At 38.3% G+C, this 18,853-nt stretch overlaps 1 protein-coding gene across 13 annotated transcripts in view; it reads right to left on the bottom strand.

Annotated features, from left to right (window-relative positions):
* The window catches only part of Col25a1 (collagen type XXV alpha 1 chain), a 482,287-nt gene that overhangs the window by 101,419 nt on the left and 362,015 nt on the right, over positions 1-18,853 (bottom strand). For all 13 annotated transcript variants that reach the window (XM_045142758.1, XM_045142767.1, XM_045142757.1 and 10 more), the window contains 2 exons: positions 12,621-12,647; positions 10,681-10,725 (listed from right to left, as the gene is read on the bottom strand). In XM_045142758.1, coding sequence (XP_044998693.1) covers positions 10,681-10,725; positions 12,621-12,647 — 72 coding nt within the window. The remainder of the gene's footprint in view (positions 1-10,680; positions 10,726-12,620; positions 12,648-18,853) is intronic.

Here is an 18,853-nt window from a genome sequence, read left to right as displayed (position 1 = left end):
TGCAGAGTAAATGCGTTAAGTCCACATGAGACTCAGAAATATTTAAAAAGCAGGATAAGAGCCAAGACAGCCAGGCTGTCTAGCTTGGAGATTGGGGGGGGGGGGTAGAGAAAAAAACTATTCTGGCAAGGACAGTCCTTCGTGTCACTTAGAGCAAAGCAGCTATTAGCAAAAAATAGAAGAATCCTGGGGAAAGGCAGGAGACATACTCACCAGATACTAAGGAGAGATGCATAACCTCCAAGTCATGCCCAGCTCAGCATGAAACATGGGGACTTAAGAAAGGGTAAACCAGGCTAGAGAGATGGCTTAGCAGTTAAGCGCTCGCCTGTGAAGCCTATGGATCCCAGTTCGAGGCTCGGTTCCCCAGGTCCCATGTTAGCCAGATGCACAAGGGGGCGCATGTGTCTGGATTTCATTTGCAGTGGCTGGAAGCCCTGGCGCACCCATTCTCTCTCTCTCTCTCCCCATCTCTTTCTGTCTGTGTTTGTCGCTCTCAAGTAAATAAATTTTAAAAACTGAACAAAAAATATTTAAAAAAAAAAAGGGTAAACCAGGAGTGGTGGTGCACGCCTTTAATTCCAGCACTTGGGAGGCAGAGATAAGAGGATCACTGTGAGTTCGAGGTCACCCTGAGACTACACAGTGAATTCCAGGTCAGCTAGGACTAAAGTGAAAACTGACCTTGAAAAGCCAAAAAAACAAAAAAGAAAAAAAAAAGAGAGAGAAAGGGTAAGAATGATGCAGAAAGTGGTGAAAGGCAGGTACCAAGATGAGAACTCTGATAGCTCTCCCCAGAATCCTCCAGCCCCCACCCCACCCCCATCCAGAACTAGAGGATGGAGAAGGCCATTATCAGCATTCTATGTGCTTCATTCTCTCCATCTTCCATCCGCTCTTCCCCTAAGCCCTTGCAACCCAGGTGAAGCATGAGTAGCTCTCAGAGGTAGCATGTCGTCTAACATTCCCACGTGTCATCATCTGCCATATGAATTCATGCTAACATCTGTTTTTCTCTAGCCAAAGTGTTTACAAAATAGTGAAATATTTTAGCTGAAAGGCAACAATCTAGTTCTTCTTAACAAACATTCAGGGTGGGGAAGTTACTTTCTCAGGGATGGAAAGATGCAAAGAGGCAGGTGTAAGATTAGTATCCAGGTCATCTCATTTCCCATCTTGTGTTTCTTCTATTTGAGCATCTTGTATCTAAAAAAGCTCAACTAATTTTATCATGTTCTTTTCAGATCCAGTTTAGTACAAAACAGTGCAGTTGCACAGGGAAGCGCCCAGTCTAATCAGAACATTTCTTTGTTTGATCCTGAGACACAAGTCAAATTGCTGGAGGACCCATGGGGCTCGATCTGTCTCCTATAAATCATGCAGGGCTGGAATTAGTTTCCCATTTCCAGTAAGATTCAATATTATTACTACTTGCTGTTGTCACTGGACCACGCAAGTCCTATATTCCTCAGAAATAAATGAAATTTGCTGGTAGCCCTGACTTCACAGGCTCTGGTGCAATAGTGCTTTTAATGACACATGTCTTCTGGACAAATTCAGATGATTCCTCCCCTGACCTCAAGGAGACCCCTCTCAAGGGACCTGTTCCAGATAGAGCAGCTGGAGCTGCAGGGAAGGTGCCACATCATAGGTATGTTCTGTTCTTGTCTCACTGGCTTCATTTCTTCTTCATCTAACCCTCTTCCTCTCTCCCAGACCACTTTGGGAATTCACCTTCACTTTATGTGGAGCAGATCAGAAAACTGAGCTCCTTCTACTTGTATACCCACCAGCTGATTCTTTTTCTTGTCCTTTTTAGACAGCAGAGGAGGTGCTGCAACCTGGTGAAAGGAAATCTTGAAAGCTTAGCCTGGAAAATCAGATCTGTTTATGCATCAGACAGCTCTCATTCCTACTAGGAGAGTTTTGTCTTATTTATCTAATCAGCAGGCTTTTCCTAAATTAGGATCTCTCTGTCCACTTTGATATTATGACAGCAATCAGTACAAAAAGAAGACAGCTATGTCAGCCCGGAATTCATTACATTATTCCTCTTCCCATAATTTGCTGAAATGTCTCTTAAACTGAACAAATCACTAAATTAAACCTATCAAATTAGATCTCCATCATGCTTTGTAAAAATGATGAATTTTGAGGCTGGAGAGATGGCTTGGCGGTTATGGTGCTTGACTGGGAAGTCTAAGGACCCATGTTTGACTCTCCAGATCCCACATTAGCCAGACACACAAAGGTGAGGCAAGCGCAAGGTCACACATGCCCACTAGGTGGCACCAGTGTCTTGAGTTGGACTGCAGTGGCCGAGGCCCTGGCATACCAATCTCTCCCCCCAAACTCCTCTCTCTAAAAAATAAAAATGATTAAGTTTTAAAAATTAAAAATATCTTTAAAATACAATAATAAAACATGAAAGTTTTATCAATAAACCACAGTGTGAGCTACCTTCTGAAGAAGTCTGTGGACCACCATTTTAAATTTCTATGCCAGTAATATGATAGACATGTATTCAGTGTCATCTGAAGAAAAGAACTGAAGTGTGAAAAGAGAGTTAAGCATTTAGGAAATCACAGAGAATAGCTGGATTAAGTTCATTTGGGTGAAATTTACATGAATAATATAAATTACTTGCTTTGACAATATTCATAAAACTTAAAGATCCAGGAAGGCATATATCCCCTATTTGCTGTCCTCCAGTTAACTTCCTATTCCTTCCCATTCCCCCATCACCTTTTCTCTAGTCTTAGTTTTCTCTAGGAAAATCTGGGGGGATTACATGCATGCATCACAGCAAGCCCTGCCCCCTGCTTCTAGCAACAGCTGTGGCATTAATACACACCCCACCCCCACAGTCTACGTTCAGTAGTAGGGCTGAGGGAAGAGTGGAGTGCAGACCCTGGGAGCAAAGGCAGTTGAGGCAGAAATCTTTGGCACCTGAGAACCTGGGCACGATCTTGAAGTGGGGAGACCAGATCCTGAGTAGACATGTCTCCTTGGCCCTATGGGAAGAGCGATGTCCAACACAGGCTAAGGAGTTTAGAAGACGAGCATTCCTTGCCTGTGTCCCAGGGAGGCACTATGAGAATTTCCTTTTTAAATAACTTTGAAAGGTGCAAACATGAGTCAAAAACACCTAGAGGGTTCTTTTCTCAGTCTGTGAAAATTTGTCCTCTGCATATGGTCTTGTGGGGAGAAAGAATAAGAATAGAAGGTTGTGATTACAGAAGATAAAATATTACAATAGAAGAAGGGGACTGTATGAAATAGAAGAGTTTCTTAGCTTATTTTGCTCCCCTGTGTCACACAAATCTTCTTGAAATTAGACAAGTATTCACTGAAACTTTCAACTTGTCTTAGACTGCTGGAAAAGAAGTTTTATCAATAGTCAACAATCAGTATCTGATATACCCCAGCAATGGGGCGAGGGAGAGACACTGACCTGTGTGTGTGTGTGTGTGTGTGTGTGTGTGTGTGTGTGTGTGTCCAGTCAAGGAGCTCAGAAGTGTTGTTGCATACTGGGGGAATGACGTTCTTTCACTTGCTAGATTTGACTACGAAAGAATGCAGCATTGGCCTCCTTGCACCCCACAAGAGATCAGGCACTTGGAAAAAGCCACAGCATGGAGGAAGAATGAAGAGATGAAAGGAACTGGATATCAGTGAGAAGCCTCAGTTAGTAGAACAAAGCAGAGCCAAAGGCTGCATTAGTAGCACTGGACTTTCACGTTCATGTAGCTTGGAGAAATGCCTTTATCTTTACAGCTGGTTCTATTAACTTTTATACCTTGCAACAGACTATGCCCTTGAAAATATATTTACTTTAATTGTAAAATGTTGCTGATGTGCTCTTCCTTCAAGTATAGTTCTTAGTAACAAACCTGTGCCTAGTTTGAATATCTTTTTCTCTTAGAAAGAGGATATTTGATTATTGATAGGCATTTTAAATGGTTATTTTCAAAGGGAAAAATTCTAAAGAAGAGTACAATAAGAAATCCATCTGACTAGCTTGTGTTTGGAAGCCAAGGCGGTTGTGAATTATGGAGGCATTAGTGTCTCCAACTCAAGAGGAAAACAGTCCAGTCTTTTAAGAAACAGTTACACTTATTCCTTATTTGTTCTGATTGAACTCTGAGGCACAAGCCTACAGTTTGGTGAAGATGATATACCCACGGTCATATAAATACTGAGTAGTAAAGCCAGAATTTTCTTTTTGGGGAGGCATATGTATGTGTGTTATGTATCTGTGTTATGTATACATGTGTGTATGCCCAGGCTTCTTAGCCACAGTACATTGCAATTTTGCACACTTATATTGTTCTTTAATGCCCCATGCTCCACCAGCCTGGGAATTCCATGACTACAGAGACAGCTTTAATCACAGAACTCAGTTGGTACCTGGCAAGTCTATGGGAAGTATAAATATTTTTTTCATTGACTGGCTAAAAAAAAAAAAGTCAGTAAGAATCAATCAACACATTTAAGGGAAATACTGAAAAAGTTTTCCCACATTATATTTACTCAGATCTAAAGAATTTATATTTCTCTGTTCTCTCCAAATACAGTGTCTTTAAATTAATATAGCAAGTAAGTGAACTTCTTGATTTGAAATAGCCTGTGAGGAATATCTCCTCTTATACCTCTTCCACTGCTAATCCTAATTCCTTAAGTTCTTATTCTCCCTTGTTCTCAATATTTTCATCTACTAGAATGATAACTGTCATTAAAATTAAGTCACATGCTTAAATGAAGTTGAGGTTGGGAGCAACTTTCAAGAAACTAATTGTTTGACTGCAAGTCAACATTAGTAGGCTTCTTTGAGTTTACTTTTTATTATTCTCTAAAGGATCTTAAAGTTAATTACATAAAAGTAGAAATATCTTTTGTTTCACCTAAAGGGAAATCCAAAATGAAGCATCACTACAAGTGTAAAGTGAGCTGTGTATGAAATACTTGACAATGTAAGAGACATACTCAAGAATAAAAATGAATGACACTATAGTCTAGTGATGAGGAATTCTAATGTACATAATGGCTAATTTTAAAAGACAGGAAATTCAATAAATATGACTCAGTTTCAACCTTTAACTCATGCAAAACTAAATTATTATGATAACTTCCCTGAATCAAATATCAGTAATTCCTTTGGCTCATTATATTTTCTTTTTTAATTTTATATTTATTTTATTTATATATTTAATTATTTATGGGAGAAGAGAGAGGGAGAATGGGCACCAAGGCCTCTAGCCACTGCAAATGAACTCCAGATGCATGCATCACCATGTGCATCGGGCTTATGTGGGTACTTGGGAATAGAACCTGGGTCCTTAAGCTTTGCAGGCAAGTGCCTAGCCACTAAGCAATCTTACCAGCCCTCGTGATTTTTTCTTAATGTACATCATCACAGAGTCACAAATACATGAATGATAGATCACTGAGCACATCTGGCTACAGGAAAAATTTAGGCTACTAGGAAACAAACATATTTATAACATATTGAAATCCTTGGGGAATTTAATTCAGATTTGAGGGAGGGTTTGGGAGGTTGAATCTTAGACTCATATATACTAACTATACACTCTATTACTAATCTATCTCCCCAGCCTTTAATTCAGAGTATTAAAAAGACACAGCTGAAATAAACCATTGTGTTTTGTGGTTATAGTAAGTTCACCAGGCATAAAATATGGGATTCATTGAACACCTTACTGTGTAGGCTGAATCAATGAGTTGACCTTTGGAAGTTCAAGAGCTTCCATTTATCTTCTCTCAAATATACTTACAATAAAAAATGAAATTAGAAGTATTTTGTGAAAGTAAGGTCAGTAAAGAGCTGTGAGAGCCATAAGTAAGATGAAAAGGAATTTCAAATGCCATAGATATAAGTCGATTAAAATTTAATGCTACTTAAAAATCACATAGCTATCTGAGGTAGATACACAGATGACTCACTAAAATAAATTTTTGTCTGACATATTTTAAACTTAAAAAAGATAAATTCTAAGTCAGGTGTGGTGGCACACACCTTTAATCCCAGCACTTGGGAGGCAGAGATAGGAGGATGTCTGAGAGTTTGAGGCCACCCTGAGCTACATAGTGAATTCTAGGTCAGCCTGGGCTAGAGTGAGGCCCTACCTCAAACACTCTCCCCCAAAATAACAATAATAAAAAAATAAATAAACAAAAAGACAAGTTATAGAAAATCCCTTAAAAAATATAGTAAATAAAATACTATCATTTATTACTTTGCTTCACAAACAATCTCTATGACTCATAGACTCAAAAAAATTCTACTTTGCATGGGAAAAATTGCTATTTTTTATTCTGAAAAACTTCGATACTATTTTAGGGTAATGCAAAGGCAAGAATGTGACCTCAGAGATGTACAAGTTGGACGTTTCAGGTGTCATTTTCCTGTCTTCTTCCATGACATTCACTCAGGGTTTGGCACTAATTACTATTTAAATAAATTATCATGATTACTATTAACTCCACTGAAGACCTGTTAAGGTAAAAGTATTGACAGAGTAGAAAAATATAAGTTTATATAGCACATACTGAGTGTGTAGATTTTTAAAGAATTGATGCATAAATATTCAAACAAAATTGTGGGAAATTCTGCTAAATGATGCTTCAAAGTTAATAATGTTGCTTCTACAAAATTACTTTAAATATCTTACATTTCTCTGGTATATCTGGAGTAGAGTTTAACTGACTCAAGACATTATATTTGTGCATACACACGTGTGTGTATGTGTTAATCATGAAAATTATGGAACTTGTTCTTACAGTCAATACAACCAGAAGCAACCTTTTATACTTTAGGTGAGATTTTCTTTAACTTTTTGTTTATTTTATTTATGAGAGAGAATGGGTGTGGGGTGCCAGGCGAATGAGCACACCAGGGCCTTTAGCCACTGTGAAAGAACTCCAGATGAATGCACCACCTTGTGTATCTGGTTTCTGTGGGTCCTGGGGAATTGAACCTGGGTCCTTTGCATTTGCAGGCAAGCAACTTAACTACTAAATCATCTCTCCAGCCCACAGGTAACATTTTTGCATGGCCTCTGTCCTGTTTCAGTTACTAGAAACCAGTGTAAATTATGGAAAAGTAGCTTTTAGAATTGGGAACAAAAGATGCTAGTTATTAGGTCGGAAGTATGTCATGTGGAAACTTGGACTCATATCTCTGGAACACTGGAGATAAATTCATTCAGTTCCTTCTTTTGTTGCAGATGAAGCTACACACTGAGCTGAGATAGGAGACTCCTCAAAACAAAACAAACAAAAAAAAAAAGAAAGAAAGAAAGAAAGCATGGGGTGTCACACAGCAGAGTTAGAGATTCCACCCCATGATGACTGCACTGCTGAAGTACCAGGACGGAGTCCTTCTGCTTTCTGTATCCGTTACTCTGTCCATACTTGGTGGGGGCAGGTTAGATGTGGTCAAGGTCTAGAGAGATATTCTACCTTCCTTTATGACTCTGCATATTTATTTTTATCCTATGATGAATTCAACTGACTTGGTATCACTACAGGTACTTGACAGCCTTTTCAGAGCACCACTTTATTAGTCACCTTTGCTACCTTGTCTGGGGAACACTGTAAACTCTCTCGTCTTTTATACTGGAGTCTTAAAAAGCTTAAACAATGCACTTTTGACAAGTCACAGAGCAGTCTCCCTGTGATGGGGAGGCCCTGCTCTCCTTGCTGACCTTAGCTACCTCCCTCTGTTCACAGAAGGCTGCTTAGCCCTTTCTTACAGTATAAAGCCAGAAGGAGCAAGGTTGGAGTTTAGTACCAAGTTATGGCTTATGGAAGTCATTTTTCCAATATAATGGCAATTGGAAGACTATTATAAAAATAAATGTTCTGATTAATGATCAAAGTGACGAATATTCATAGGGAAACAAAACATGAAAACAAAAACCATCATCAACTTTACGGTCAAAAACCAATCATAGCTTTTTCAATCTGATTACCTAAAAAGTGTTCTAACAGAAAATATATATATTTTTTAATTTATTTATTTGAGAGTGACAGACACAGATAGAGGGAGAGAGAGAGAATGGGCGCACCAGGGCTTCCAGCCTCTGCAAACGAACTCCAGACATGTGCGCCCCCTTGTGCATCTGGCTAATGTGGGACCTGGGGAACCGAGTCTCGAACCAGGGTCCTTAGGCTTCACAGGCAAACACTTAACTGCTAAGCTATCTCTCCAGCCCAGAAAATATTTTTTGAAGTACTTTTATGTTTTGTTCACAAGAAAAATATTTTTATATATTAGTTGTTATTTTCCATGTTTCTGATGGATTGGAAGTGATATTATCCCTTAACTGTTGTCAGAAAATGGTTTTCTGGGCCGGGCGTGGTGGCGCACGCCTTTAATCCCAGCACTTGGGAGGCAGAGGTAGGAGGATCACTGTGTGTGAGTTCAAGGCCACCCTGAGACACCATAGTGAATTCCAGGTCAGCCTGGACTAGACTGAGACCGTACCTCGAAAAAGCAAAAAAAAAAAAGGAAAATGGTTTTCTGGGCATCAAAAGTGCTACTTTGAATAAAGTAAAATTAAAATATAGAGGAAAATGTTCTCTCAAGATAGTTAAAGGACAATGAAATGCTTTTAAAATTATATCATTTTAAACTCTCTTCTTAGAAAAACAAATCCTAGAAGCTTAAGGCAAATCTCTTATGCCCTGGAGACTCAAGCTGCATTTCATTTCCCTAAAGATGCTATAGCAGTTTTTGCAGTGGTAAACAGTAGCCTGGATTATGGACGTCTCATACACAAGGTATTACATCTAGGTCTATGGAATGGGAAGAATGAACTCAGACTACATCATAAAAGGGTGAAATTATTCAGTTTCCTTCAGTTTTCAAGAAAAGACATTAAAAATGTCACAAGGATGTATGACAAAACACAAAACTACAAATATTAAGTATCTATTTCCCTGAAATATAATTTAAACTTGGTGAGTAGGACAGGAAAATGTCTTGCAAGGGAATCTCCATATTTCCTTGTCAAGATAAAGAATATGTAGTCTTCAAGAGTGTATGTGACAGTTTTGGAGCAGTTTTGTTTCAGATGAAAGGTATCTATAAATTTTCATGGTGGTTTCAATGTCAAAAAAAGTAAAGCAAAAGCAAAACATTAACCTGAGGCATCCACGTTTTAGTTTTCACTAAACATCAAAAATATCCCAAGTTATGCAATTTTCAAATATCCCTTAAAATGAACATACTTTCAAAGTGCTGCTGATGTTTCTCTCCATGATCTATAATGTTCTATACAGAAAGTGAAGCTTCTGTCCTTACCAGGATTCCTGAGGCAAAGGAATGTGTACTTTACTAAGTGGAAAATGGTGCTGCAGCCTTGTAGCATGGGTGTTTGGGTATAAGGGACTATGTAGTATATGGTTTAAGAACTAAGGGCTCTGTGAACTTTACCTTGGTTGGGAATGTTAATTTTACATTGAATGATTCTAAAACTAGCTCTTTAGTTGATCAAATTTTCAAAATTTCATTACAGTGAAATATAGAAATTTAATAGTAATAGCAAACACTGTTCTAAGGGCTTCAGACTTATTTATACACTTAATCTTCACATTGATTTATATAAGGCAACAACTGCTCACTCATGCGCTCTCTCTCTCTCTCTCTCTCTCTCCATGTAGCTGTGTATGTGTCACAGGAGAGCAAATTGAGGCCAGACAATTGAGAACTTGGCCAAAATTCACACAGCCTCTAATTCAGCCACCTATGAGTTTAACATTTGGTTATGCTGTAGTGATAGAGAAGGAAAGATGACCAAGATGAAAAGGTTCATGTGGAAGTTTGTTCTCTCTTGTGATTTCAGAACTTGGTCCAGGGTGCATCAGTTTCAAATATTCTAGATGAGCAGTTGAGTCATGGGCTTTTGAAGGGCCAGACCCAGACCTCAGAGGGAGACAGGAAAGTCCCTGGTAGACTGGGCCAGCTGTGGGTTTTGCTAGCTTCCATAGTGGCTTTGCTAGTCTCTGTAGAGGCTCCAAGCTGAAGAACTGGTTAGGCTGGATAGCTCTGTCCAACTGATAAGTGTGTTTCAGGAATAAATATACACATGCACAGTGATAGATGTATGTTGAGAGGTGTGTTTATGTATGTGTGTTACTTTAGTCCCTCCTCTAATATTAATATAGTCAATAATGCTAATAAAAAATACTAAGTTCAAGAGAAGTATAGTAGCAGAATTTGGAAAGTTCATTTAACTCTAATTTCAACAGTGAAACAGATTGCTTCTAGACTCAGAAGGTTTAAACAGGTTCCTACTATGAAAATATCTTTTGTTAGTGAAAGAAATAATACATATTAATTTACCTATGTCCAGAACAAAGTGTTTTGTTTATCACAATGAATGTTAAGCATAACATTTACCTTACCCTATCTATATTTATGAGCTAGATGTAGTTGTATCATATATATAATTTATCAAAATGTAATGCATCCAAAATACAATGGAAATTTTTAATGTTGTGATGATCACTCGTGCCATTGGTTTCCTATATTTCAAAATATATAATACTAGTATTTCTATAAATATAACTTATTAATAATTCACTTCCAGGTTAAATTTGTGTTTTAAATATCTTCCTAATTATAAAATAAATTCTACATTCAATAGAACTCACCTTTTGCCCATCCATTCCTGGAATTCCTGGTGCTCCAACAGAACCCTAAGGAGGTACATGACTAAGTTAAATGGATATCATTACTATAATATATCAATCCTAAATTTATACTATGTTTTTTATGTCCATCATATATCTACTTTGCAAAAATTCAATGTAACTGTATAAATGTTTTAAGATTCCTCATATCTATCTACATTGTTTATGTAATAAAGTAGGCAGATCTCCAAGGTTTCTCAGAAACTAGAGTTAAAATGCAACCTTCTTTCCAAATATCAACTTAACTCAAACATGATTGTAAAGAATTTTATATCCTAGATTGAGATGCATATCTTTCAGGCCACACGGCTCTAAATTTTGTTGTTAACAAACAGATAACTTGAGTTATACCTGCCAGGCTTCACATTAGCAGTAACTCTGAAACTTCATAAACAAAAGACAATTAAAATAACTGCTCATTCCACAATTAAACAACCCTGGACATTCAGGGTGTATATTCGAGTCGCTTAGGTATGGATATGTCTTCCAAGGTAGACTCAAAAAGGCATCCCAAATGTGCATGGACTAAGAACAATACACTTTCTTTATACTGAGGTCGAAGGCAACTGCATGCACACATGAACACTTTGGCCAAGGATGAATGGCTAGATGTGGAAAACCATACTGAGAATAAGAAAGCTAGTCACTATCTGAGACACTCCATGACATTTAAGTGGAAACAGAGACATTAACAGGTATTTACGAACAGTGATATCATTTCCTCCCTATACCTCCCTCTTAGGCTCTGCAGAAATCATTTTTAAATACAATGTGCCTCTTCTTAGCTTAGAATTTAAAAAACAGATTTTTCTTAGCTGTATATTAAATTTCTTTCATAATGGTGGGAAAATTTTTTAAAAATCATAATGGTATTCATATAACTTCTCTAAAAATAGTCTACTGAAGAAACTATATGCAAGACAAATTGAGATGGCAAGTTCCTCAGAGCAGTCAGCAACCCTGTGGGGCGGGTATTAAAGGACTTTTCAGAGCCTGGAGCCATCATTTTATCCTGGTCAACTGTGGATTAGGCTAGCTTTACAATTTCACACTAAGCTTAATAGAGACATTATTGTGCAGGACAAAGTGTTCCTCCACACACGTTGTCCCACAGTGTGGTGGCTCTTATTTGGTTTTGCAGGATTATATTTCAACAGATGCCACATGCCCAGTGCTTGGGGATAAAAAGTCTCTATCCTTGATGGATTCCAAAGATAAAGAATAATCACTTTTCCACCTGTTACAAGATGATTATTTGCTTTAGTTTTCTGCAGGTTAAATATCCTCTCCCTCCCTCTTCAGGGTGGAAGGTTAGCTAGGAATGGGTGCTTGGTGATATTTAATGGCAAAGGGCCATCTACTTGCTATTGATATGTTTAGTACTGTTATAATTTCGAAACTCCAAGACTCTCCCCCATAGAATGTAGTGGTCAGTTTTATATGACTGTGATGAGAGTGAAATTATAACCAGGAAGTCGCTTTTCAAGTTACCTCAGGCAAGTGGGACACTGAGTGGGCCAAAGGATGTAGTGAACCATGCATCAAGTACATTCCCTGGTCTGGTCAGCTCTATGGCCATTTGAATAAGACCAGCAACCAATTTGCAAGGTCCTTCACATTTCAAATGCTGTCACAATTCATTAAAAATATTTGAACTAAAAATTCAATAACCTACAAGTTGAGCAGAGAGCTCAAAATGAGACTGCTCTGGACTTAGTCTTCTATAATGAAGTAGATTAGAAATCTAATGCTACATCCTATGACTGTAGTTTATAAAGCAGAAAGTATAAATGAAACTAACTACTTCAGAATGGTTTACAGTAGCTAATTCCACCCACCTCTCTTGCTTACATTAGGCAAAGGGAGTGACATTACTTTCTTAGCATTGACTTATACACTACCTTTTGTCCTGGAGGCCCCAGAGGACCCTAAAAGAAAAAGCAAAACAATTCCATTAACATACTATTGCCATTTAAGCTTAGCTGACCAGTGAAAGCTGCTATATTCTATAAGCTCCTCTTAGCTGTGCTGAAATATGCTGAAAATGCAACATGTCTGTTGGAAGTAAAAGGCAGGCCCTTTTAAACTTTTTTGAGAACCACTAAACACAGCACAGTACTGCTTTAGGAGAACAACGCTGCCTGTCCAGTGCATCCACTTCTTCAAATACCCTCAGATCCATCAGGAGGAGTCTCATTGGGAGGGCTGAAGGGACTGTGGCTATAAGCAGTTACAATTCAATACAGTTCCTGACAAGTGGCCATATTATATGACTTCTGCCTCTGCAAACCCTCTGAAGCAGATCTGCAAAGGAAACAATAGTATTGCAAAGAAACTTGTTTGGTTCTTCTCTTCCTCTTAGGAAACATGGCCAACTGACCTGCACAAAACCTTGTTTACAAACTAGGGGAGGCCAAGGCCAAAGACAGCACCTTGTATGGACACCTGAGAAGGCAGCAAATGCTGCCAGCTGTTGCTTACTGTGATCCAGGGCAGTGTAGACTGTGATTGTGAGTTGGATGAGAATGTTTACATAGGAAATGTAAATGTGACAGTTATGAAGTTAAGCAGTTTTCAACCACAAAGCTGGTGTTAGCATTCTGCTGGCTTTATTTAGATCAAGGCATGGCTTTCTGACAGTGGGAAAGAATACAATGAGGTTACAACCATATTCTGACTCATTATGACTAATTTAAGTAAAAAGTATTAAGCACTTTCTTCTAGTTCTTTAAAATATATTTGTTTTTAGTATGTTTTAGGGAATTTATAGACATTATCATTTCACATGAAAGCTCTTTTGGTCCATTACACTTAACTAATAGCTAGCTCATGTTCAGTGTGTGACATTCAGTTAATCAGCATCTGACATTCATACTCTACAATATGAAATATAACACCAGCGTTGTCATTCATTAGGGGAAGATTGGTCATGCATTTTTTTATTAAAAAATACACAGTGTTCAAGAACATATAGAGAATCCATTCCCCATACTTATTTTGTAATCCTCATAGGAAGACTAATTTCCTCCCACAATCGGCTTTAGGTTACTGAAAGTACATTGTATAATACCACCTTTACTATTCCTACTTGATTTACACTATGAACCAACAATCTGTTGTTTAAGCATCTCTATTTTTTAATTTATTCTTATTTGAGATAGAGAGAGAGAAGGGGGGGAATGGTGTACCAGGGTCTCTAGCCACCACAAATGAACTCTAGACATGTATGCTACCTTGTACTTCTGGCTTATGTGGGATCTAAAAAATTGGACCTGGGTCCTTAGGCTTCACAGGCATGTGCCTTAACTGCTAAGCCATCTCTCCAGCCCCAACCAACTTTTTTTTTTTTTTTTACTTATTTAATAAAGGGGGTGGGGAGAGAATGGGCATGGCAGGGCCTCTAGCCACTGCAAACGTACTCCGGATGCATGCACCACCTTGTGTGTTTGTCTTATGTGGGTCCTGAGGAATGGAACCTGCATCCATTGGCTTTGCAGGCAAGCACCTTAATAGCCAAGCCATCCTTCCAGTCCCAGCCAGCTTTTTAGTAGCTATGCTATCTACATGTCTGTGGTTATCCCCCTACCCATTTCACTTTTGCTATTTGAAATTCTCCCTGTTTTAGACTTTTGCATAGAAAACAGAAATTATCAGGTGTACATTCCCTGGACATCATGTCTTTCATCAATACAAACCCACTCACACCCCTTTCCTGTATCAAGGAGTAAGAGTTCCTCTTCCTATGCAAGGCCAGTTCATCCGGTTGGTCTACTCTGGAATCTATCCTTGCCTCGTCCTTGGGGATCTTCTCCAATCAATTACCCCTGTATCCATATCAGCTTCCTCTTCTGCACCAGTTCTTTCCCCTCAGCACATGAACATGTTTACTCATTTCCTTACCTAGGTAAGTTTCTTGAGAGATGAAAGGGAATGTCATGTGAGGGCAGAACTTGGAAGATGTGGTGATTGGAGGTCTGGGAAGGAACAGTCTTGGGTTTTATCATTGTCTAAGGTCCCTTTGTGTCTCTAGTGCATTTCACTTCTAAAAATGTTGATGTTAGAAAGGAAATTATATAACAAGAAGTACATTAATTCAATGTTTAGACAGAGAATGTATACGCTCAATCCACAAAGGTTTCATTCCCACTGTAAATCTTATTTTGTCACTTGAAAAAATATTGTTCACTAGGATTGGATGTTTCATTACATTGATATATATCCCTGAAATGGAATATTTCAAATGAAAATAGGAGCAAATTTTTCATAAAAAATTTTCAAAAGAATCTAATATAGCTGGTATTTTCTAATTTGGTTTCTGTGGCATGATTATATCAAATCAGAGATTTAGAAACACTAATCACATGAAATTATACTGGTTATATATTTTAAAGAAAGTCAAATAACTAAAGAAAACAAATGTAATAGTTTTCCTTCAGTTTTATGAAACTAGTGTTATTTTTTGCTAAGCTCAAAAAATAAAAGCAGTTTTGTCAAGATTTAACATTAATTTTGAATTATGAATACATGACTTACACATTATTTGCAAGTCTGCTGCCAAAAATATAGTCTCAGTTACCAAAAATGTACATACTTTGCTTTGCTCTCACTGGCAAGAAAATAGTAACGTGCCAAGGAGCACGTCCCCCATTGCCATGAGGGAACAATGAGCAAAGTTGAGTTGAACATGAGGCACAGACTTACTTTTGAGTAAATAAACAAACACAAACACACTCACATCTCAGTTACTTCACTGAGCAAGATTTGAAATTATGGGTGTTTTAAGTCTCCTTAAATTAATGACATTATCATATACCAATGGCAATGCAGTCATTAAGCACAAGCTTACAAATTAAGGTAATTCTGCTCAAATTTCAAAATTTCAAAATTAAGGTATGTTCCTACCAGTTTACATTTGATTAGTTTAAGTCCCTCAAGTAATAGACAGATACCATACAATCATTATCAATTTATCTAATCTTCAGCTTATATATAGTTTTAGCCCAAATATAAATTGAATGGAGAGTGTCATAAATTATTTACTCTTAAAACCAGTGCTTTTCTTTAATTCCTAAAATTAAAGTCCAAGTGGTTCAACATTTCTAAAATAACCATATTATTGTTGGGCCAAATGATTTAGTAAATTTGGAGCAAAAAGTTTTCAAAGCAGAGTTATTACCTTTTTTCCATTTTTATTAATCAGTGAAGTGTTCCTTTCTTAGACATTTTCTTGGCAAGTACGTTTATACTTTTCATATTCTTCACTACAACCAGAATGGAAATTATCTAATTTTGTAGAATACGTTTTTCTATGTCTTAAGGTTAGATAGCATACCATGTAGAAAGAATATCAGTATTTTAAGATATATATATATATATTTTTTTTTAATTTATTTTTTATTTTTTGGTTTTTTTGAAATAGGATCTCACTTTAGCTCAGGCTGACCTAGAATTTGCTAATGTAGTCTCAAGGTGGCCTCAAACTCACAATGACCCTCCTACCTCTGCCTCCCCAGTGCTGGGATTAAAGGTGTGTGCCACCACATCCGGCTCTAAACTACATTTCTTTAACTCCAGAAATTTCAAGTAAATTTGAACCTTAAAATATACTCATTATAAGATAGGTTGTGGGTGATGTCAAATGCACACATTTTTCATGAAAGACGGGGTTTTTTTTTGGCGGGGGGGGCGGGGTCACTCTAGCCCAGGCTGACTCACTCATGGGATCTGATCCTCCTACCTCTGGGCTTAAAGGCATGCTCGATCTAGCACTCATTGCAGATTTATGCCATAGAGGAAGTAACTTTATTTAAAAGATAAAACTGCTGGGCCCACACACGCCTTTAATGTCAGTACTGGGGAGGCACAGGTAGGAGGATCACTGTGAGTTCCAGGCCACCCTGAGACTACATAGTGAATTCCAGGTCAGCCTGGGCTAGAGTGAGACTCTACCTTGAAAAACAAAAACAAATAAACAAAAAAAAGAAGATTAAAACCTATTAAAGAAATGTAAATGTGAAGTACTATTATCACTAATGATCTCAGAAACCTTTTCAGGACAAATTTTATCTTCCAAAGAGATTACAGAGAACTATGAAAAACAGAGTTTAGATTAAAGCTTATAGATAACAATTATACAATGTGCTTGATTTTTTTCTTATCCTCCCATACTTGCTAGGTGCCATTTCCAAAAATTATATGTAATTCAGTATATAGTGAGCAATTAAGTTAAAGATATGTGATGAATCCCATGTGGTGATTGTCTTCACCAAGATCATGTTAACTCAGGCCTGAAAGCTACCCTCTAATTCCTCCTGCTATGAGGCCAGCTGGTAGGTAAGGATGTCTTTCTGGTCCTGACCTTTCCTGTTGAACTGCTGTGTCCTGTTCAAGTCGTCTGTTCTCTCACAGAGCTGATGTGACATCCATCTAATGGTCACTCTGCCGTTAACCTCCTCCTACCACTCTGCGCAGTGCTGTTTCAGGGAGCTTTCTAAAAGGGCAACTTTAATAACCTTTGTAGATTTCTTCTGAGAAGAATCCATCTTTGTGGGGGCTGGAGAGATGGTTTAGCAGTTAAGGCCCTTGCCTGTGAAGGCTAAGGACCCAGGTTTGACTCCCCAGGACCCACAAAGGCCAGATACACAGGTAGCATATGTGTCTGGAGGTCATTTGTGGTTGCTAGAGGCCTTGGCATGCCCTTTCTCTTCCTCTATCCCTCTCAAATAAACAAAATTTTGTTTAAAAGAATCTATGTTTGCATAAGAGCTATAGTTTACCACGTCTCAACAACTCTGGCTGGTGCTTGCAGTAGAGGTTTGCATTGGTTCCATCTCCTGCACTCATTCCAAACATACAAGCTCAGTGGCCTTGCCCACGTTGCTGGAGGGGAGAGAGGTCACCTACTTTATTCTCCAAAATCCTACCATAAGAGGACTTTTTTCATAGGTTATATATTTTATATATATATTATATAACATTATTGTAATGCTACACATTACTGCAAAGGTACTTTGTTGAGATCATTTTTTATCCTGTATAGTAGTCAGTCCACAGTAACTGCTTAGTGAATTCTATTTTTGTTCATTCATTTATTCACTCACTCAGTGGCCCAGTGCCCACTGAGTGCCAGGCAATGCTATAGGTGCCAGGAATTGGCAGTCAACAACATGAGGCATGGCTGTATGTCCCCTGGATTTTATATTTTAGGGAATGCAGAATGACAGTTTAAAAAAACAAAGAAAAAAAAAAACTGTGAGGTTGTGCCAGTCAGTAAGTGCTAATGCAGAGAAGGGGCTGGGGGTCGGAGAAAGTATGAAAGTATTCTATGCTGGCTTGGTGAAGGCCTCAGTGATAAAGTGGACCTTGAAGATGGCAGAGAGGTCAGGTAGACCACTGCACAGGAAGAATGCTAGAGGCAAAGAGATAGGAGGTGCCAAGGTCAAGAATGAGACATTAAAAGGTGTTCAAAGAATACTAGGGCCTTTGGGTGGGATTAGTAAGAGACAGGAAGTATCGTAGTTACCTTCTCGTTGCTGGGACAAAGCATTTGACAAAAGTAGCTGATGGGAGGAAAGTTTGCAATGTGGCTTACAGTCTCCAGGGGAAGCTTCATGATAGCAGCAGAAAGAGGGTAGAGCAGAGGCTGGCCATCACCTCCGCCACAGCAGCTGGAAACTAGCAGGAAAGTGAGCCCATCTGGCAAGGGGGAGCTGGCTTAACACACCCAAAGTTGCCCCCAGAAAACATCTCCTCCAGTAAGGCTCCACCTCCCAAATTGTCATCAGCTGGGACAAAGCATTTGGAGCACATTAGTTTATGGAGGGTGTCTGAGTCAGATCCTAGTGGGATGCAGATAGGAAAGGCAGATCATATTTGTATGGGGAATCAGGGCTTGTGAGCACATTGTCCTTATTTAAACATGAAAAATGCTATAGGAATGACTAAGGAATACATAAGTTCAATTCTTTTTTCTTCTTTACTTTAAACAGTAGTGTCTCAGACAGGAGTGACATTGTGGGCTTTTGTTTGTTTGTTTGTTTTTATCAAGGTAGGGTCTCACTCTAACTCAGGCTGACATGGAATTCACTATGTAGTCTCAGGGTGGCCTCGAACTCATAGCAATCCTCCTATCTCT

This window comes from Jaculus jaculus, chromosome 2 (assembly GCF_020740685.1).
Source record: "Jaculus jaculus isolate mJacJac1 chromosome 2, mJacJac1.mat.Y.cur, whole genome shotgun sequence".
NCBI classification, from domain to species: Eukaryota; Metazoa; Chordata; class Mammalia; order Rodentia; family Dipodidae; genus Jaculus; species Jaculus jaculus.
The sequence above is the reverse complement of the archived record's forward strand: the minus strand, read 5'-3'. Positions and strand labels throughout refer to the sequence as shown.